The sequence below is a fragment of the Periplaneta americana genome, chromosome 12 (assembly GCF_040183065.1).
Source record: "Periplaneta americana isolate PAMFEO1 chromosome 12, P.americana_PAMFEO1_priV1, whole genome shotgun sequence".
Lineage (NCBI taxonomy): Eukaryota > Metazoa > Arthropoda > Insecta > Blattodea > Blattidae > Periplaneta > Periplaneta americana.
In genome coordinates, this window is record NC_091128.1 from 86,792,274 (window position 1) to 86,815,731 (window position 23,458).

General features: G+C 35.5%; 1 protein-coding gene across 7 annotated transcripts in view; it reads left to right on the forward strand.

Annotated features, from left to right (window-relative positions):
- Positions 1–5,362: 5,362 nt before the first annotated feature.
- Positions 5,363–23,458, forward strand: part of LOC138710655 (hrp65 protein-like) — a 124,311-nt gene continuing 106,215 nt past the window's right edge. For 6 of the 7 annotated variants that reach the window (XR_011335285.1, XR_011335286.1, XM_069841698.1 and 3 more), the window contains exon 1: positions 5,363–5,674. Coding sequence is in view for 5 of the 7 variants with exons in the window: in XM_069841698.1 (XP_069697799.1) it covers positions 5,492–5,674 (183 nt within the window). In the remaining 2 variants the exon portion in view is untranslated. The remainder of the gene's footprint in view (positions 5,675–23,458) is intronic. The other variant, XM_069841697.1, reaches the window with a different exon arrangement.

The window sequence follows — 23,458 nt, forward strand, 5'->3', positions numbered from 1 at the left end:
TAATTGCTACCTTGTTGCAATGTCTAAGTAGATTATCCTTATTATTGTTGGGTAAACTAAGAAAACGAAATAAATAAACAAATAAACTCTATCGTTTAAGTGAGAAGATTCCAGCCAGAATTTACAGTTTACTTTTGGTTTAGACCTACATAAGAATTCAACTCTAATAGCCATTCATCTTTCGTGTATAATCCATCCCTTTTTCAAAATCATCTACGAATTGTAATAGGCATTTTACTGTATTAAAGATGCCATGAAGACCACCAGCGTAATCTAGGGCAAATGATCAGGACTCAAGGTTGTGCTCGTGTATGTGTGTGAATCCTGCTTCGGCAGATTACCGGTACTTGCTTGAGTTTCTTTTCAATATTTTCCTCAACTATAAGGCGAATGTCAGGCAATCCCATTAGGAATCTTTGCAATCATCTCACAAAAGCCATTTTGCTATCAACATGCTAGATAACTGCATAGTTGATAAACTCCCGTTAGATACTTAGGCCTAAATTAAAATTAAAAGATATGATAAGGCAGAAATAGTTCTACTAAGTCCTAATTCGTAAATGATTATAGAAGGGTAGAGTTATTTCTGTACACTTTATAGTCCCTTTCAGAGACGATAATTTCCTGCCTCACTGCATTTTCTTAGATGTGAATAATTTGTACATTTTCAGTTATTATTATTATTATTATTATTATTATTATTATTATTATTGGGGATCATCAATGTGGTTTTAGGCGTAATATATCGGCTATTGATGACACTTTTTGTATTCGACAGATATTGGAGAAAAAATGGGAGTACAGTATAAGGGCAGTCAGGAACAATACATCAATAATTGATGTATTGTGCCTGATTATTATTCATAGACTTCAAAAAGGCATATGACTCGATTACGTAAATTTTATATAATATTCTTTTTGAATTTGGTATTCCCAAGAAACTAGTTTAATTAAAATGTGTCTCAGTGAAACGTATAGTAGAGTCTGTATAGGCCAGTTTCTGTCTGATGCTTTTCCACTTCACTATGGGCTAAAGCAAGGAGATGCACTATCATCCTTACTTTTTAACTTTGAGCTAGAATATGCCATTAGGAAAGTCCAGGAAAATAGAAAAGGTTTGGAATTGAATGGGTTACATCAGCTGCTTATTTATGTGGATGGCATGCATATGTTAGGAGAAATCCACCCCAACTATTAGGGAAAACACGGGAATTTTACTTGAACCAAATAATGAGGTAGATTTAGAAGTAAATCCCGAAAAACAAAGTATATGATTATGAACGCAGAATAAATACGGGAAGTATCTGCTATTATTCAGTTGAGAAGTTTTTGTCATCTAGTCTACTTTCAAAAAACTGAAAGTTAGAATTTACAAAACAGTTATATTATCGGTTATTCTATATGGCTGTGAAACTTGGACTGTCACTTTGAGAAGGGGAACAGAGGTTAAGAGTATTCGAGATTAAGGTGCTTAGGAAAATATTTGGGGCTAAGAGAGATGAAGTTACAGGAGACTGGAGAAAGTTACACAACGCAAAACTGCACATAATGTATTCTTTCACCTAACATGCACACATCAAAAAAGTTTTACATTACCTATGAACTAAAACGTACAATGCACTTGTCACAAAGTTGGAAGTGATGTATGAAAATGGAATACATCTGCAATACATATTGCTCACTAAATGGAAAACAGATCATAATGTAAACAAAAAGAGAACTGTATTCTCTCACTGTAAACTTGAACAAGTCAGTTCAATGAATTTAATACTCAGTAGTTCGTCCCCTTACATTAAGACATGCTTGGATCCTTCTTGGCATACCATCTATCAGTTCATTAAGCCACTGTTGGTCCAATTGTCCCATTCTTCAATGGGAATTCTGCATAAATCTCGTCGATTGCGTGGTCGGTCAGAAGTCCAAAAACAGCCCGTTTTAAATGCTTTCCAGACATGCTCAACAGGGTTGATGTTTGGGGAGCAAGCTGGCCATTCCAGTCGGACGATATCTGCATCATGAAGTACATCATTGACAATGCCTGCATGATGGATGCGAGAGTTGTCGTCCATGAAGAGGAAGTCTTCTCCGAAATGTTGATGATATGATAACACTATAGGACGGAGAATGTCAATCCTGCAGGGTGCGAATTAACGAAGGGATGAGGGGATTTCCCTCCCTGTTGGAAAGTTATCCCCCTCTCATAAAATCATATTAATATCTCTGCCAGGGATAACTTCTATCCCCCTCCTCACAAAATATAATTGTTTTAATATGAGTATATGTACTTTATAAAGAATAAAGTAAGCAAAGAAAATAATATTGATGTATTATCATCACCAGCAGGCTGACAACAATCAATAACTTAGGAATTACACATCTTATCTTAAGCCTGCTCATGGATATAATTATTATTATTTTAATCAAGATGCAAGACAAGCAACTCAATGCGACCAAGCATTGAGCTGTATCGAATGAGGAGAATAATAATTTTGTATATAGTATTCTCTATTTAGGATTCTATTCCTCTCTCATAAGAAAACTTAATTTGCACCCTGCGTTTCTGTATTGTAGAGCATTGAGGTTGTACTCAGTGACCAGGAGAGACGTGCGGTGATCCCATGTAATGCCACCCCAAAATATCATTGAGCCTCCACCTTGTGCAGCATTTCCTGATCCCCTCCAAACACGTTGCCGACGATCGTCAGAGAGAAGACATACAAGAGTTTCATCAGTGAACAGCACTTTACGCCAGTTTTCAACAGTCCATTCTGCATGATTCATTGCCCATCTGTAACGTACTCCATAATGTCTAAGTGTATGAAATGGAGCTCTCCATGGTCGTCAGCATCATGCAATCTCTTTCTTACAGTTTGGTCTGATACACGACGCCCTGTAGCCTGCAAGAAATAATTATTCAAACCTGTAGCGTTGGGCATGCGATTTCTCTGAGTAAAAGTTCTCAGATAGCAATCATCGGCTGCAGTTGTAGCCCAAGCGAAGCAAGTTCTCAACAGTACCTGTATTTCTGTAATGACTCTAAGTCCGTGCCACATTGCTTTGATTCACGTGTACACGTCTAGCAACTTCCCTCGACGGCAGTCCTTCTTGACACAGTGTGATTATTAGGACACGGTCAAATGTCAGGATTTATCTTCTTGTCATAGCAGTAAGTGAGTAACGTCCACACAGTGATGAGAACAAGTCTGTAATGCTTCCTTCCCAATATTACCGACTTCAACTGATATTCTCTTTATACTTTCATGTTGTTTTGTTTATGAAAAGTGGGGTGCAGTGCAGGTTTGTTTGTGCTTAGAGACAGTTCAAGGGACTGATGTGTACACGTAACATAAACAGTCACTATAGGCGAATGCTAACGATACTTAAAGAGGTGATGCAACACTTTTTTTTGATGTGTGTAATTAGGAACATTAAATCCAGACGTTTGAGATGGGCAAGGCATGTAGTACGTATAAGTGAATCCAGACATTTCGGGTGGTTTTGGTCTCTCTTTTTAGGTCACGAATCTTTTCGGTCATGCGACATTTCGACCAATAAGACATTTCGGTCAATGTGACATTATGGTACAATGATGTACCAACAGATTGTGTTGACTGTATCGTAGCAGTATTCGCCATTCGATTGTATTGTCTGTATCCTATCAATGTACATCTTTTGTATTCGGTTTAGAATCACTTGAATTATCATTCTGTCACTACTTTTACAAAATCCTTAGTTATAACAAAATTACTATAGTGAAAATGTCACAAATAATTCAGTCCACAAAGAATAAACCAATGCTTGTATTGATTGAATTCTATTATACATCTTGATTACGTAACTTTGAACACTATATCACACGGAATATGTATTATATGTCCAGGTAGATAAAATTTAACACGAGAAAGACATAATACATAGTCCGTGTGAATTCTATTACCAATCTCATAACAACAAATATAAAACCTGTCGTTACTGGCATTGTCAGGACAGGAAAATGTGAGTCCAGTCCTAAACAAGAAGTATACTAACAACCAGAAGGAACTATTAGCTGTAGTGCAAAGATATGAACAATATAAAATAGCGGACAGATATTATATCTAAGAGCTGTAGTGTATACATTGAAATTCAATCCAAGCGAGAACACTGAAGAAACAAATAGTGAAGACAATCACGAATAACTTGTGCTCATATGAATTCATATCACAAAAATTAAATGCAGTAAAAAAAACTGTTGCCTTCTTTCATTCTAACCTAAGAAATGAGTTACAGATTTCAGTGACTCAAATGATTACCGGTACCAAAAAGTCGTGACCAAAATTTGGAGTGACCTAAGAAATTTGACCAATATCCAGTGACCGAAATAAAACTTTGAGCTAAAAAATGTGACCCAAATGTCTCAGACCAATGTATCTGTGATTCATTGACCAAAAAACATTGAACGAAGTAGCTGCGAATCAATCCAGAAACTCATATACAATGTTAGTTGGAAGACCTTAGAGAAAAAGACCTTTGGGGAGGCCGAGGCGTAGGTGGGAGGATAATATTAATGTATTTGAGGTAGGTGGGATATGATGATATATATCATGTAAAATATGAACTGGATTCATTTTACTCAGGAGAAGGACTGTTGGCAGGCTTATGAATGGGCGGCAGTGAACCTTACGGGTTCTTTAAAAGCCAATTTTATTATTATTATTATTATTATTATTATCATCATCATCATCATCATCATCATCACCACCGAACTTCGACTATGCAGTAAATACAGTAATAATTACAGTATGATCGCGGGTGAACGGCTTTAGAATTGTATTATTGTCGCAGGGCAAAAACGCTGAAGTCCTTGGTCATAATTATTTATGTAAAATTATTATTGTTGTTTTGATGATCAACGAGTTATGCAGGATTAGTTTTTTTTTTTTGTAGCGATAAAACTCGCTTTCTGTAATTGTGTGCGCGAGTAAATTCACTAACTTTATATATATATATATATATATATATATATATATATATATATATATATATATATATATATATATATATATATAGCTCGCATTATTCTTCGAAGTTCGGTTTTCATTAACTACGCTTAATTTTCTGTCTCCATACTGTTTCAACTTATATTTCATAACATTTGGTACTGAACATTTATTTTAAAAATTATATTTCCCACGAGTCAATTACTCATATTATATTACATTCATCCATGACGTTTGTTTCGAAGAAGGCCATGCATATCTCTCTCTCTCTCTCTTTCTCTCTCTCTGGACACGTGATATTAGTAACCAATGAAAAGGGGTGTATTGAATTCTGACCAATAGAATCTAGAAGAGCTCACTACGACAGATTCTACCCATAATTCCTCGGACCCAAGCGTTCTCTCGAGGAGGAAACGCCATATTGTTCGGTCGTTGTATTCTTCGTCGTCAAGAGTTGGCGCGTCTTCGTTGTATAGAACTTGAAAACAAGTTGAAGTTAAGCTGTAATAGACATGTCTGCTGCCGCTGTAGAAATGAAAACAGAAAATGATACAAATGGGCCACAGGAGAATCAAACTGCACATAATCATTCTATGGGCGGTAGGGGTGGTGGACGTGGCGGAGGGCGTCAAAGATTTAGTGGTGGCCCGGGAGGAAGACAGAGGGATGATATGAGAGGAGGAATGCGTCAAGATGTAAGTATATAATTAATGCTTGAATTCTGCATGTATGTGACTAAACGTATTTTTGAAATAAGTGATGTACGTAGTATAGGTAGACCAAGTTGTGTATGGCTCCATATTGGAAACTAATTTTACGCCAGCACGTTTATTGCAATTCAAATTTGGAAATTGTGTAATACTATAAGGAGAATAAGGGTAAGAAAGCATGCGCATCATATGTACTAGTTGTAATTTATTTCTGATTCAATTTTTGTAGCATGGTAGAGAAGTAAAAATTGTACTTGTGCTGTCCTTTGTTATCAAAATGCGCAGGTAGGCCTATTGTAGGTTTCATACGATTGAGTTGCAAGCAGAAGTGTTGGTAGTAAAGTAGTTAGTGCTTTTACCGTTCATTAGTTTAAAGTACCGGTATGTTGTGAAATACCCTACCTATACAACTATTTATATTGATACGTAAAATATTTCCTACTTAATGGTAGGCCTGAAGGTTTCACGCCATGATGGCGCCATGAGGGGTGGGGGGGCATGGAAGTAAAGTTTCATGACCTCTGCTCTAGAGCAATTCGACCGCGTTTTACCTCGGGAAATACTAACTCGGTATTGACTTTAAAATTTTAGAACACGGACTGCACCTACCAAATTATGTCTTAAAATACTAGAAAACGGCAGATTTGTCTGCGTTTGTCGAATGCGCATCATCATTATATTTACGAAAAGGCACTTTTCAATGCCAATAATTTATTTTTTGTGCACAAGGTTGGAATTTTGAAGTAAGTTAAGAGGGAAATTGTGCAGTCCGTGTTTTGGAGTTTATCCAGAACACGGATTGCACCTACCAAATTATGTCTTAAAATACTAAAAAGAGCAGATTTGTCTGCGTTTGTCGAATGCGCATCATTCTATTTACGAAAAGGCACTTTTCAGTGCCAGTAATTTATTTTGTGTGCACAAGGTTGGAATTTTGAAGTAAGAGGGAAAGGGTGCAATCCATGTTCTGGAGTTTATCCCACAAAACATTTGTAAATATTTTTAATCCAGTTCTACTATAAAGTATAAAAATGCAAAATCATCCAACAATAGATGGATTAAGTACACAAGGTATTAAAACCTCATGCAAAACCGAGAGATCATTATATATAGGCCTACCTACAGAGTAGAATTAATGATACAAACTTAAAACACTATAAAAATTGTTCAATAAATATTACACAAAGTGATCCAAAAGCTAAAGGATTACACTATAATACAACAGAAAACTGACAAAATCAGAACAACTTAGAACATTATTAAAAAAGAAAGGAGACGATCAAAAAATAAAGAAACTGTACCCTTAAAAAAAACTTCAAATGAAATTGCAAATACAGTATATTTTAAAAATATTTTCTTTTAATAACTGATGGCCTCAACTTTTCCCAAGATGTTACTAACAGTTTAGACTCAACACAATATTTTCCAACAAAATTCCCAAATATTCAAATATTTCCAATTATTAAAAATCTAAAGTCAAACTTCTCTCAGGGTATGATGCAATAACGAGCAAAATATTAAAAGCTAGTTATCATAGCTAGGCCACTAAGTTATTTATGTAACTAATCATTGTTCAATAGTAAGATTCTCAGAGAGATTGAAATATTCAGTGGTTATCCTATCTTCAAAAAAGGAGAAACGTCTCCAGATAATTACATACTCATATCACTTCTACCAATTTTCTCCAAAGACTTTGAAAAAGTCATTAGACTATTAAATATATCTTGAAAGATACAACATTTTACTCCCAGAACCATTTAATTAATCAATCAAAGAACATTCTGGAGCATGTCGATTTCACAAAATATTTCCACTCTGTTCTGTTTTTCGCTAGTTCCTTCCAGTCGGTAATTCGCATTTCCATGCATTCCTTCTGAATTTAATCTTTCCATCTACTTCGAGGTCTTCCCAGTGGCTTTGTGTGTTGTTAAAGGTGTTCATATATACGTTTGCGCTGCTGGAGTTATCCATACATAATATGTCCTGCCCAATTTAATCTTCTCGTCCGTATTACTTCTGAAATTGGTTGATTATAAAGTTTGTGAATATGGAACAGATTAGATTTAGGAAATATAAATCCACGGAAAATACAACATTTAGTGTAATTGACAAGATTATGGAGGCACTTAAACATTTTCAAGTTGAAGAGATTTTCTGTGATCTATTCAAAACATTTGACTATAAATCCTAAAATGCTTTAGACAAATTATATTATTATGGAATTAAAGACGTTGCACACCAGTGGTTTCACTCATATCTCATAGATAGGAAACAGAAAGTCGAAATCAGTAGGCCTACCACTATAAAATCTGCCTCGACACGTGAAACTATTAATAATGGAATTCCACAAGTATTACTATTAGGTCCCCTAATTTTTCTATTGTTCACAAATGTTCTTCCCCCCCACCTCTCAATGAAAGATGTTTGTCATCCCATATTATTTGCAGATGACACAAGTATAGTAATTACAGCCAATAACTCCAATACATTTCATCGTCAGGCTCATATAGAGGCAGTTCTCCTTAAAATGTGATTGGTTCTCGGTCAATAAATTGGTATTAAATTGTAACAGAACTAACATACCTAATTCAATTTGGGAAAATTTTAGGACACGGATTGCACCTACCAAATTATGTCTTGAAATACTAAAAAGAGCAGATTTGTCTGCGTTTGTCGAATGCGCATCATTATATTTACGAAAAGGCACTTTTCAGTGCCAATAAATTATTTTGTGTGCACAAGGTTGGAATTTTGAAGTAAGAGGGAAAGGGTGCAATCGATGTTCTGGAGTTTATCCCAAATTTCTTTACTTACAAATCAGTAATGTGTTAAATTTGAAGAATAATATTAAAGAAATACCCCCAAATTAAATTCAGCATTTTTTGCTATTAGATCTATGCAAGATATAGTAAATATAAGTATCTTAAAAACAGTGTACTTTGCATACTTCCACTTGGTAATGAGTTTTGGAATAATAGAGGGGAAATTCTACAGAGGGTATCATATATTCCTACTACAAAAAAAAAAAAAGAGTAATATGTTAGAATAATAGGCCTACTAGGTGTCAAATCTAGGGAATTGTGTAGGACTACTTTCAAAAAACTACAAATAATGCCCATGGCTTTATCAGTATATTTTTTTCATTAATAAACTTTCTCGTGTGTAATCGTGAAAACTTAGTAAATATTGCAACAGTTCATTGTATGAAAAAATGACTTTCATACTCCATCAGCAAGGTTTTCATGCTATCAAAAAGGAATGTTATTTGGCAATAAACATTTTTGATAGTCTCCTTGTGGATATGAAAAATCAAACTCAAAACAAGATTATTTATATTCAAATTAAAGAAGTATCTATTTGTAGGTGAATTTATGACATTCAACAATGCTGCATGAATATTTGTATTTTATGAAGTATTGTGTGGTACTAGTATATTGTAAAAACTCTTCTGTATATATTTCAGACTGTGACTGTATTAAGACGTTGTAGTGCTATTAAGATTTTTTACATGTTCCATATTCTAGCTTAGCTGTGAAACGATGTATGGATACCATCAGTGACGGTTTGTGCCTAAAATGACAAGGGGTTCACTACTTTTATGATATTACATAGTTTTCCAATAATTTAAACAGTATCTCATTTCTGAAAAATAGAAAGAATAGGCCTACTACAGTTCTTTAAAGTAGATACTTACCTTAATATGAGCCTGATGATGATCAATTATATTTGAAAGAACATAGCGATTTCTGCATGCGTTATCATTCTGCCTGAAAGCTGAGCTAAGTTGTTGCCTAATTTCTGTTCTTCCAAGAACTGATAAATCTAGGCAAGCATTCTTATGAGCAATACATTCCTCATGCTTCTTAATTTTGTGTCAAATGACTTAAATCTGACACCACTGCGTCTCCAGCTTGTATCTTTATCTTTCCCCTTAGCAAATAGCAGGCACAGGAAACAAAACTTATTTGTAGATTCACAACTGCAAATCCAGCTGTTTCTTTCATATATTTTTACATTAAAAGTTCTGCAAAAGTCTTACCTCAGCTTGTTTGTGCTTGCTTTAAATCTAGTTGAGGTAATGGCCTTCCATGCTTCTTTATTTTACACTTATCTTACAAGATTAAAACTGAAAAATTTGTTCTAAAATATATTTAACACTATTCATTTTCTTTGGAAACTAACACTGGTCACACTCACAGATGACTATATTAAGACTTAAACACCAAGAACGAACATTCTTACATTTCTGCCATAGTGTGTCGGGTGTCTCACTATTACATCACTGAACAGCTGCACTCAGTGCAGTGCACTGGTCTATTTACCAGCATACACGTTTCCCCTGCAGCATTCTCCCCTTACCTTTCACCCAGCACACTAGACCAGAAGCTGGCTCGGTGAGGTTCAGAGGAGAAAAAACTAACCTCGTAAGCATGTATTCAATCTCTGTGATTCCTAGGTTTTCGTACGACAAAAATACATCAGAGTCGCAAGTAAACTTATTAAAGATGAGCAAGTAACAGAGAATGATAGTGTAAATTTTGAATTCATTAAAACAATTAAATTGTTTTTTCTGGGGATTCTCTGAACCATTGAATGCATAGGACGCACCGCCACTGGATACCATGAAATGTGAATAAATACAATACAGTATAATGAAGCACAACAAATAATAATGAAACGGACACAAAGTTTCTATATTTCAGCTTCGTTGCCAGTACTGACAATATCATTAAACAAAATTCACCAAGTTTTGAAAATCCTGGAGAGATTTGTATATGCGAGGAATAATAAAAGCCTAACCTAACATAGATTCGTATATGCAAGGCAGTGTGAGTGTACACTAGCGTGAAACTTGAATGTCACCTAAGTTATGTTGGTATGAGACTTCAGACACTTAAAGGTGCATAAGCGAAGTGGAAAGGGAACTACCTCAGCACTCATTTAACCAAACTTCATTTTACGATTTCCCTATGTTTCCACCACTCTTACATTGTCTTTGTTGCAAGTGCTGATGTCTTAAGGTGCGTACACACTTAGCGAACGACAAACGATTGCATTCGTTGATTGATATCGGTATGTGTGTACGTCGCAGCAAAGGCAAACCGATCGTTTGGTTTGCCTTCGGAAGTGATCCGTCGCTTGTCGGTACATCAAAGGAAGTTGGTATTCGTTGTGGACGGGATTTGCCACTAGCTTGTAGTTCGTAGCAGAACGCAGCGCTTAGTTCAATTTCACTAACAGGATGTCGAAACTGGAGTGGACGGAAGACGCTGTTATAGTAAATCTTATTCATGCATATAGGGAGCAGGAAACTTCATGGAATCCCAAGTATCCTACTTGCCACAATAAAGTAAGAAAACATGATGTTTGGGAACCTATTGGAAAGACGTTCAGCTGCAAGATAGGCGAGTCAAACACGTGCAAAATTTGAAAATTATTTTTGTTTATTTATTTTCAGTGGATACATGTTTTTTGTTTATTGTAGGGAGCAGAAGTCAAAAAGAAAATTGAAAATTGAATCCCTACTGACATCATTCCGCAGGGAAAGACAGAAGTCCACAAAAAGATCTGGAATGGGAAGTGATGAAGTGTACGAGTCAACTTGATTCGCGTATAAACATACGTTTTGGACAAATTCACGCCCAGAAAAAACAAAGTTCCAACCTTGTGCACACAAAATAAATTATTGGCACTGAAAAGTGTCTTTTCGTAAGCATGATGCGCATACGACAAACACAGACAAATCTCTCTTTTTAGTATTTTAAGATAATTATTGTCAGTGAGGTATCCGTGTACTGAAACTTTCCCCTGGGGCCTATTTCATAAAAGTAATAATTTAATACCATTACTAAAAAGGTAATAACATTAAGTAATATTATTACTGTTCTGTTTCATAAAAGTAATAGTTAATAATATTATTTATTATTGTAAACGCTCATATTATTACTAAAATAAATAATAATATTACTAAAGTATTTCATAAAGCAGCAAAGATAATTAAATTTATTAATAATATTAACGTTAGTTCCATGACTGTATTTTAAGTACCGGTAATAGTTTAATAATTTGTAAAAAGTAAATGCCAATGTAGGGTTAGATTTTGAAGATAAAACCACGAAAACATTTGAAATGGATAATTCTGACTCAAATAGTGATGAAGAGGGAGTGTTTGTCCGACGTCCAAGAAATTTTAGACAACGAACATCCTACAACCATATGCAAGAAAGTTACGAATATAATGAAATAGTTGACCTTTCAATTCGAGAACTTTTCGCAAAAAAACTCTTGTTTCTTCAAGTTATTGTCACGTCTTTTCCCCATTTTAAAAAGCATCAGAGACAAAATGAATTACTAACAAAATCCCTCTCCATACTTACAAATACTTACAAATTGTCATAGGCGCCAATGTAGGTGGACCAATCTGAAAATGAAAACTATATCTTATCTAATTGTAAAAGAGGAACAATTGGAAAGGGTGAAACCTAAATTAAATTCAATTACAGTATAGAACTGTTAGAAAGTAATTGCTGTATATTTTACATTATTTTATGTTATTTGAATGATTGAACTTAACGTTTTTTCCCTCCTTTCTCGTCATTTTTCAAATTATAATAATTGTTCAGAAATATATGCCTATGGGACATTTACATCACAAAATACAATAGTATTAATATTTTCTGTACCTATTGAAATGTTTTTTCAATATATACTTGTGACAACCTGAATCTATATATACTCTTCACTAATTAACATTGTGAAGATCTTGGTGAGTCAAAATCTTTTGCAGACATATATCAACAAGTAGATCTATTACAAAATATATGGACTACTTTAAACCACCCCTATTGAGGGCATAAACTAAAATTAACTTACGAGATTTATAGGTACCGTATTTACAATTCCACATCACAATATCTAATTAGAACATATTTGCATTTTGTATAGTCAGGTAACTTCTTGAAAATACTACTTCAACATAATCAGCAATAAAAACCCATTAAGGCAATTTCAGTATTTTTATTAATTTCGTCATAACATTAATCTTCTACAACATCCACACCTTCAAACTCAAACACGATATTTTCTAGGAACGACTTCACCGCGTAAGTACTTATGTCGTTATTGCATTACTTATTTATTTTTGGTAAAAGAGTAATTTTTATGTGTATTTATTTACGCTTGTACCAATAATTTTTAAGCCTTTTTATATAAGTACTTGCGCAGTATTCCGAATTATAACGGAACTTGAAATATCTTGCATAAGACGCTTTGCAGGGTCCACTAACCCTGTCGTTAACACTGTCCTTAAGGCTGCTACAATATTGTCATCAAAAGTTTTCACTGCTTAACATTTTCATATGGTACTTCTTTAGATAACGAGGTGCAAGTTTTACAGACGCGCGCGCGCACACACACACTTCTGTCACTGATACACTGTTTTTGGAATTGCAAACTTTACAACAGCAGAGACGTGAACAATTAGGAATGATAAATATCTATTCACAATATTTTAGATTTATCATATTGTCTCTTTTACTCGCAAATCAACTGAATCAAATAACAGAAACAATAACTTCGAGTTGCAGTGATTTACAATCTTATCTTAAATAAATTGTCTCCCAAACCTTCACATATATTACGATTTACTCTGTTGTTGCTATTAAAGATAGTACTTCAAAACTTATTTCATTCAACAACTGTTAACAGAGAGAATAATATAAATAGCTGTAGAGTGAGAATAATATAAATAGCTGTAGAGTGCAGACCAACTTGGTTATGTTTGTCAGCCTTAACCTCAAATCATCTGGCTACTGTACATACGTATTTTATGACTCGTGCAAAACGTTTATGAAACAGAATTTAGTCGGTTAATAAAATTGTTTTCATGACTGTAATACTATTACTTAATATTATTACTGTGTTTATGAAACAGGCCTGCACTTGCTATAATTATATTTTCGTCTGCCTTTATAGCGGACAATCAGCGAATGTGAACGTTTTCTGACAATTTGCTGATGATTTGTACGTCGCTTCAAACAGCGAACGAACAACGAAGTTTTGCTTCATCATTCATTCGTTGTTCGTTCACTAAGTGTGTACACACCTTTACATGCACTGACAAATCTCTAATTACCATAATATTCTGGAGGTCAGCCTTTTAGGATCTCCATTGTGGTTGAATGTACCTTGTATTCTCTTGTTGCATTCAATTCCTTTCATAACTTTACATTGGATTTTTTTTTTTCAGTTAGTCTAATGAGTCAATGACTGTTGTAGATGGAAGCTAATCGTACAGATTTGGGTGAAACTAGCTCTAAGGTAGTTCTGGTGATTTCAGAAGTGAAGCTCGTGGAATTTATAAGAGATTTTTTGGAGATGCAGGTCATCGTATATGCAGGGCATAACAAAAGCCAAAACTAACCTAACCTGTCACAGATTTGTATATGCAAGGTGTATAAATGCAGTATGAAGAGAACTACCGCAACGTTAGTTTAGCCCAGGTTTGTTGTAATAATCCATATAACTGGATTGAAGTGTTCACTAAACTAATAATACGAGAATCGCAGATTTTGAGATTCCAGAATGCCTTAGTATTTCTGTCTAACTTACTAACCATTGATGTTTTTCTAACCAAACCTAACGATATTCGTGACAAGCATTAACTCTTGCATCAATTTCCTAGCCAAACTGATCTGCCCCTGGCTTCATTGTCGAATTGAAATGTCGTTTAAAATAACATCATTTGAGGAGACAGCTTTAATCAGCATTTGTATTAACCATTGGCTACAGACATCTTAATCTTAATGCCTGTTGCATCAGAACAAACATATTTTGAACATGATGACGCTGAAATTTTCTCACATTAGCCTATGTAGCATGACCTTTCTTTTAGCAATTCGACATTCTTGCACGTGATTCTTTTTGTCGAGTGAGGTTTTCTCCAAAGGATAAAGAGTTAGTAATTCTCCCGATTAACTGTATCACTGTCGTGAGACTTCCAGGAAGAATTACAAAGGCAACAGACCACATACTTGTTATACATAATGGTAACAATACTAGGAATTTGTTCTGGATCTCTCAACAACGTGAACGAGAAGCAAAAAAGTTGTGCCTCCTGTGACAGTTAATCCTGAGATACAGGTTGTGATTGGAGAAAATGGGCTGTGAATCAAATGGACAATGTTGTAAATTAACTTCACTTAATGGCGGCTGAATACTGAATACATTTTGTATATTCAGAAACATTCTGTGGTATGGTCTACACCAGTGGTCATCAGACTTGCTGAAATGGGTAAAGGGCAAGCGGAGCCATCCTGTGTGCCCCGTCGTGCAGCAGGAAGAGGTAGAGAGCATACCCGCTAGCAGCTATGATTGCACCGTAGTGCAGTATGTTCTCTGCGGGTAAGAGACGCTAGCACTAGGGTGCTCTGAGCTGATGACTGCTGGTCTAACACTGTCCAAGTCAAGTAACACAACAATACAACATTGATCTTCTGCACATTATTTAGGATCAAGTTATCGATGCTGGGATTTCATTTAAACCTTTATTGGTCATTTGTCACAAGTAATGGAAGACTTTGATTGCAAAAAATGTTTTGAGTATTTCAGGAATCCTACTATGTTGACTTACAGAACATTGAACTAGGGTATGAATTACGACCTGCATGGTTAGCAGATGTTACTACCACTACCAACTAAAAAAAAATGTTCGTTTTCAGAGCACATGGCAACCTGAGAGGGACATCCTACTAAGTGACTATAAAGACATCTCACTTCATATGAAGTAACCATCATGTGCACTATGTATTTTTAACATTCTAGTACAAAGTAATACATAACTAGTTTGAAAGTAATCAACACAGAGAATGGCTACTGATTAAAATGGCGGATGCTGTTTTTTATTGTGAAGTAGATAATTATTTTGATTTATTACTGTCTAAAACAAGAGAGATGTTTATCAGTGATGAATTTTCACTCTTCATAATTAAATCCATTCTCAAGTTGGAAAGAATAAGAAAGAAAACTTCGCACTACTATTAGAAAACAGCACGGCTAAGTTTAAGGAAGCTATTATTAAGTACTGTGTTGAATATGGGTCAATTTTTTATTTTAAATATTCTTTCAGTATGTCACCGACATTCTGTAACTTTGACTAATTAAGCATTCCAACCAGAGTAATCATGCATTTCAGCCATGTATGACTAACATTGTAGGCTTTATATATGTAACGTATATTTGTTACCTGAAACTAGTAGTTTCGTAACGTGAAATGCATTTTATCTGAGAAGGAAACTTACAGTCCACCAGTTCACTATAATTAAATACCTGGGCCTATATAATGTTTCCTGGAATCTGAAAATGGTAATTTTATAACAAAATAACATCTATAATATTTATCTAACACATTTCTTGCAAATGTTGTTTATTGCATGATACATTCTTGATAGCTTTATGGAAAGTTGTTTATACAGCAAATTGAGTCGGAAACTGGTAACTTCCCTTAGAGTACAATCTTATTTCTATGATGGTAGGAATTATTGCTCTTGTATAAATGCTTAGATTTTCCAATGAGTGAAAATGCAAGGGGATTAGATCAGTGCAGCACAGTGTTACGGTGCAAAACTAACATTTTTTATTGCTCCATTGTCTTGTGAGGGCTTATTATTGCAAAATAAACATAAATTAACAGGCGTAATGCAGTTTGACGACTTCTGAGCATAAGTTACAGTCTCTGGTTAATAACGAAAATCTGTGGTGCTACAGCCCTCTTGAGGGCCCAGACTGACTAGCTGACTTCACACTCACATGCTCAGAGGTGGATGGTCATCAACCAGAATGGAGGTATCGTGTGGTTAGCAAGATGATCCCCCCATCCTGCCCTATGGTCATCCACCAGAATGGAGGTATCGTGTGGTTAGCAAGATGATCCCCCATCCTGCCCTAGCTATTATAGCTAGCTTTCGTAACTGAATTTCACCAACTGTCGTAGCTTCCCCAAGTGCGTCACGATGCTGGGTGGGCACTGGTCCCATACACTGAACGAAATTTCATGAGAATTTCTTACCTCCATGGGTACTCGAACCAGCTGTAAAGTCCTGTCTAGGATGCCTTCGGTCATAGGATTCAATCTCAGATTGCTCTTCTAAATTCTTAGATTTTCCAATAAATAAAAATGGAAGGGGACCACATTGGTGCAGCACAGTGCTATGTTGCTAAACTAATACTGTACTTCTGGCTGGCCATTCTACTGGTTCACATGGATCAATCCAATGTCCAAGGAACTGTTCATCCAGTCTGCTGCAACATTTCTGTGCCTTAACGCACCAGAATGAAGAATATCAATTCTTCCCGTTTTCGATAATGCCATCACGAAAATCGAGAAATTTCTTACAGGAAAGCTACAATAATCACAACAACGCATTGAAACTGTCACAGATTAAACAAACAGTAAAGCAGGAAAAGTTAATTACCAGAATTGCATAAAAATTCCTTTTCCAAAGCCTCCTTAGTACTGTACCATGTTACAGAATATCTGTAGATGCAGTAACTAATGTTTGCGTCATTATGAAGTTTATCTTTAAATAACTTGAAAACGATTAGAGATATCTCAAAACTGATTGCACCATTGAATTTTTTTTCCCAGAAAATTTCACATGATTTTGAGTACCTACATGACACCCTTTCCATTTAAAATTTCATCCAAAATGGCGGCTTTTGAGATTGCTGAGGGCTAGAATCTAATGTATCACTGGTAGAGCATTTGGGCCCGGTTTCTTCAACCTTTGTTAAATTATAACAGTGTGTTATTCCATTTTAACTGTAAACTTAACAGTTGAAGCATTTCTTCAACTACTGTTAGTACTAACAGGCTGTTAAAACCCATGTTAATTTAACTGCCCAATTTCATGCAATTAAATCATTTAACTCTGTCAGCATAGAAGTATCCAATATGGCTGGTGCATTAGATGCTGAACTTGCATATCTGCATTATTTAGAAAATGATATCCATGAATACATAAACAGAGTGGATGATTTCTGTGATTTGACAGACCAGAAGTTCATACAAAGGTATAGGCTATTTTCTGCCAAGCCTCACTTTTCGCTTTCAACTTAGATCCGTTTGTTTATTCTCATTAATTGGTTTATACTGGGAAATAATTTCCAGCAGAAGGTTTCTTTCGAAAGAAGAATTCTTTTTGTTCCAGTGTTTTCCATTTCATAATAGCAATACCGATATGCCGCTCCATGCTATTGTGATACAGACGAGGAAAGAAGCAGAAATCAAACCTGAGAGAATAGAAATACTTCTATTCTCTCTGAATCAAACAACGAAAACAAGCTAGAATCGCAATTGTCAGAGTTCAGAAAACAGAAGTGAGCCTATACTTGGTTATAGGTTATGGTTAAACTCTGGAATCTGTGGTCCTAACAGAGAGTTAACAAACAGAATGTTAAAATGTGAAATGTAAAGTCGAAGAAACGCAATATTTTTAACAGCAATTCATACTTTTAACTTAGTTAATTAACGCTATGTTAGGTGCATTATAACAAAGGTTCAAGAAACGGGGCCTTGCTCTTACAAATACTGGTAATACCTCTAGTAATCGAAAATCAAGCATATGGAAGATATTTATTTCAATTTCAATTTTATTTATTTCAAATATACAGAATAAAGAAATATAATTACAAAACAAAGAGAAATACAAATAAAATAATACAAGCAATATAAAAAGAAGATACAGTAGTATTTATGGTTCCAGGCTTTTGATTCACCCCGTATATTCAGATTGAGGTTTGTTCTGGAACTGTATCGCTACCAAATGAAAGTAATGGTTTGTGTAGGAACAGGAAGTGAGTTGGTGAGGAAAGTGAATGTGAACGAAATTGCCAGTCACAGTAATGATGCAGATTCAATTAGAGGTGAAATATTTTCTTGTTATAACTTAACGTACGAATCTGAGATACCTTCATCTCATCCTCATGAGTGCATTGGATTCTCCTCCCTCCCCTGGAGCAGATGAACTAGAATGTGATATCAATGACATGTTAATTCTGAAATGTGGCTTTTTCTTTACTATTATGGCATGTGTGTAGAGAACTATCTTTAGTTAATCCATTTCCTTTGCCCAACTGCAACGCCAGTAATTGTGTTGTATAACAGCCTTTAATAGCTTATATCATATTGCAGTATCTTTCCATTGGATCAAAAATTTGCAGCTGTTGAGTTTTATTTTGGGGAAGTATTGAGAGACTGATTTTGTTGAACCTCCATTACCAGTAAGAAGTGTCCTCAAAATGTGAATTGTTTTGCTTGTTTAAATATTAAGCAACTGTTGAAAATGGACAAACATTTGAGACAAGGCCTTCACAAGTTGTGAACTTAGAAATTGTCTGAAGTTCTTAATCACACTCTTAATTTTTTACGACGTTGAAAATCAATGTTATCGCTAAATTTTCTTAGTCTGTCTTTGTGCAGTACATCATTTGTAATAAATTGTAGGATGACTATTAGAGTTTGGCTGTTATAAGCTGTTCAGGTTCTTTGTGGATGCTTGTAGCCTGGCTATAAAAATAGTGCGTTATCTTGAGCACTTTCAAGATAAAGTTTTGCCAGGAAATAATATAGGCTAATTATATTTATTTATTTATCTAAACCATAACTCCCTGTATTAACAGGCTGCCACAAAGAGCATATTGTACAATAAGCAGTTGAAAGTACAAATAGCATACATTTAAGTTTAAGAGAGTCGCATAACAGTGCCAAGAAATGGCTGAATAAATATTTACTAATTAATTATTTGAAGATCACTGTTGGCCATAGAGATGGTTGCGGAGTAGAAATATGAATTTCCTGACAGCTGCAAGAACGATGTCAATTGCTTTCCTCTCTAGGTCGAAACGTTGCCAGGTTTGGAAGAAGAAACCTGAAATAGTTCCACGTGCTTCAACCATAAGGCCTATTCAATTTGTTGTAGGCTGTATTTGTCCATAAAATATGAAATGGTACGTACATAGATGTCGTTTTTTCCCTATTTATATGTTCAGGTTGACTCTTGTTTTTTCAAATCTTACGGTGGGATCGATGATGTAGCCATTGTTATTTGGTGGGATGGCAATCATGTCTATTATTCTTGTACTGCCATTGTCTGCCAGTCCGTATAATTTTTCGAACACTTGAGATTGTATTGATCTAAACTGTTCGGTGATCATCGAACGAATTCTATGGTGTGTTGAGTTATGGAGTACCTCACCATGCGAACAAGAGCCCAGGACATGTATGTGCAAGTGTTTCTGGCTCTCTATGGCATCGCCGACAGAGGATGTTGTCTGGAAGGGAACGTACGAAAGATACATGTGCAGTCATTTTAATTGCTTCGTGCCACTCGCTAGAGGTTTGGCCTTCACGATGTTGTTCCCAGGAATTCGCCAGAGTAAACTCGCTACTTATGTAGCTCTACACCAAGACCTTTCTGAGGTAGGTTAGCCCACGCCTCTGATTCCTTTTCTCGGAGTTTTTCCCCCCCATACGTCAAGCGTCATACAAACTGGTTCGTGGGTCCTTAATTACGTCGTATGCCTTGGTCAACTGCAAAGATTTGACGCATTCGGTGCTTTCAGTAAAGAGATCTCGTGGCTGTGACGTAGGTATTGGCTGACAGTGCGAGAACGTGACAAGTATAGGTGTGCTGAAGATGGGCTTTGAAGAGGCCAAGACCTTTACACTTATCTGAATAAAGCATATGGTCTGGCATGTCCGTTGGAAGCTGTAGAATTTGTTTTAGGGCACTTTTGATAAGATTATCACTGTCTTGAAGAATCTTACTTGGGATTTTGTTCGGCTCTGCGATCTGGAAGGGATAAATCAACTATGTACAAATAGATGTTTAAAACCAGAAATTTTTGTTCAGATTTCAATGAGGGTGTACAGTTGAAGTCCGATTTTGGCAGATGCCTCAATGGCATTGGTAGCAGGCGAGCCAAATGTTCTGTTTGCACTGCAAGAATGAGTTGCAATAATGCTGTCAGTTTATACACACCAGCAGCTCGTATCGCCATTATAAAACACACCACAGTACAGTTCGATTCATAAGAGTGTCGTAAATGACTTTGGCAGTAATAATTTTACAATTTGCCTCCCACATTTTCTAAATAAAAAACATACTATAACCAGAACCAAGAAATTATTACAAATGTTTATTACATCATGAAGCGACAAGCGAGAAAAAGGTATGAATTGTGTCGAATTGTCTTCATTAATAAACATTCATGAAGTACAAGAATGAGGTGCGAAAGTGACAGAAATCGACACATTGGATAAATAACCGAAAGAAGAGGTATGCTGAAATAAGAGATATGTCTAATTAAATTTTATAAAGGAGCCTTTGTTTTAAATTTAAGGGCTGCATGTCTGCTGATTGAAATAATAAATCAGTATATTTTGATCATTACTACCTCCCAGTTTACAAATTATCTCGAAAACTATGCCGAGAACTGGTCCCTTTTCATATGCATGCACACACAGACTACTGCAGTTCTACAAGATTGGTTATATGTGCATTGTTTTTGGAGATGACTGTCCATCCGAGTCCACTAGGATAATTGGAATACTCTGTCTCACCCATTCCAGCTGCAGTTTGCTTGCGACGAAGATAAGAACTGACTTTGCAGCTATGAGTAACTAGCTCTGGAGTTCTGATTAACAAAATCCACCTGCCGAAATCAATGGCTTCCACAATAAAGCCAGTAAATCCAGTTTTTTTGTGTAATTCTGAATTGTACCCTTTGAATCAAAATTTAGGGAATCATTAAACGTGACGCCGAGATAATTGATTCTCTGTGTTTCAGTACTCTTATCCGACAATTAACATCTAGATTCAGATGTTCTTCTATAAGTTCCCCTTTTTCTATGAATGCTAACACTTTTTTGGGGGGGGGGGGCTTACTTAGAGGCCTATCTCGTCAAATTTCTGCATAGCTGTGTGTGTTCTATAGCTGCTTCTCTACTTTTGCCAATGATTGTGGTGTCATCGGCAAAACCCAGAACTGTAAGAGGTGACAGGTCTGGACTCATTGTTTTACCATAATGTTTATAAATGTTATCTTTAGTTAATTCGTAGAGGATATGGTTGGTCGCGATATTATATAATAGCTTATTTGTGATAATGGTGACCTCTGCATGACACCCCGTAAAAATGAGACTGCTTTAGTCTTGCCATGAGGGGTCTCAATTTTAGTGATATCGGATTGCAAATTCATGATTAAATCAGTTAATATAGAAGGAATTTCTTCTGCTCCTAGGGTTTTATTAAGTGAGTACGACCTATGTTCTCAAGGCCTTTCGTATGTCTAACAGTACAACTGTTACGTCATCTCTTTCTGTTTTAGCAGATCTTAGAGCGGATTTGAGTATGGAAGTGTTTATTAGCGTACCTGGTAAACTGATAAATCCTCGTAGATTGTCATTAAGTTCATCATACATTCGAAGTCGTGAATCTAAACCACGTTCGATAACTCTTCGAATAATCGAACAGATGATTATAGGACCAGTTGGAAAGATTCTTGTTTTCGTCACCTTTGAATAATAAAATTTTCCTGTCCGTGCTTTCTTCAAGCATGCAGATACGAAACTCCTCTTTAGCGTTCGTGTTGTGATTATTGAGATCACTTCACTAACCATGTAACTTACATGACTTATCAACACAGCTTGTTTATCTGCATGATATTAAAAATGTAAATATTGCAAAGAGATTTTCTCTTTATTTTCCCCTTATGTAAAAATAAAAAAAAATATTTATTATTCAGTGAAATTTAATGATTACGCCAAAGTAGAGATGCCTGTATACTTATATATACCTAATATTGTGGTCATTTCTGCTTATTTGCTCAGTCATACTGTATCCTTTAGTTTTAATGCTGGTCCACAATAAACCGAGAACTGAAAAATTGTTAAATACATTATTTAAATGTGAGCATTCACAATTAACGAAAAGCGTGCTGGAGTGGGGAATGGGAATGAAAGCGTTGGCCATATTTTAACTGTGTCGTTCTTGTTTCCAATCACAGCCCACTAGATCCTTTGTTACCATAAAGCTATTTTGAAGCAAGCAGGCTGACATAATTTCTTTTTCATCGTTAACTAAGAAATTCAATAGTCAATTTCAATATATGCTACATGTAATGTGGCCAGAGTGATCCATGTGAATTTAATTCTTAAATATTCCTAGTCATAAATTTTGAAGTTGGTTAACTTGTGTTTATGTTGGCTGGTTTGTACTCGTGAGAGAATGTCATTGGTCAGTTCTACACAAATAACTTCAGAATGTGTAATATCGACTTTCGATATTATTGACTTAAATATTGATATGCATGGTTGTTTCCATTCTTGATTTATTGTGAGTAAAAATCTTTACATTCACATCCTTCGTTTTCCATTTTCGTTCTGCTTGTCATGCCCAGTTTTTGGACCAGCCTTTAGCTCTTGTCCAGTTGGCATAGAGGTTGCATGTAGTCAGAAAGATGCAGTCTTGTTTAATCTTTCGGCAAGTAAACACAATGGAATAGGCGAAATTTGCATGGATTATTGTACTTCAGCCTTGTGTTCTAAATTTTTCACTCTTGTAAATGAAACTGTCTTTGTATTAAAATATAGAGAGAGCTTTGCTCAGGCCAAGGCAGGCTGGGCTTGGATTGAAATTCACTTATGCTTGTCAGGTTCGAGCTGGGCTGGGGCCTCAAAGAAATGGAAATCATTTTTGTTCCGTTAATTAT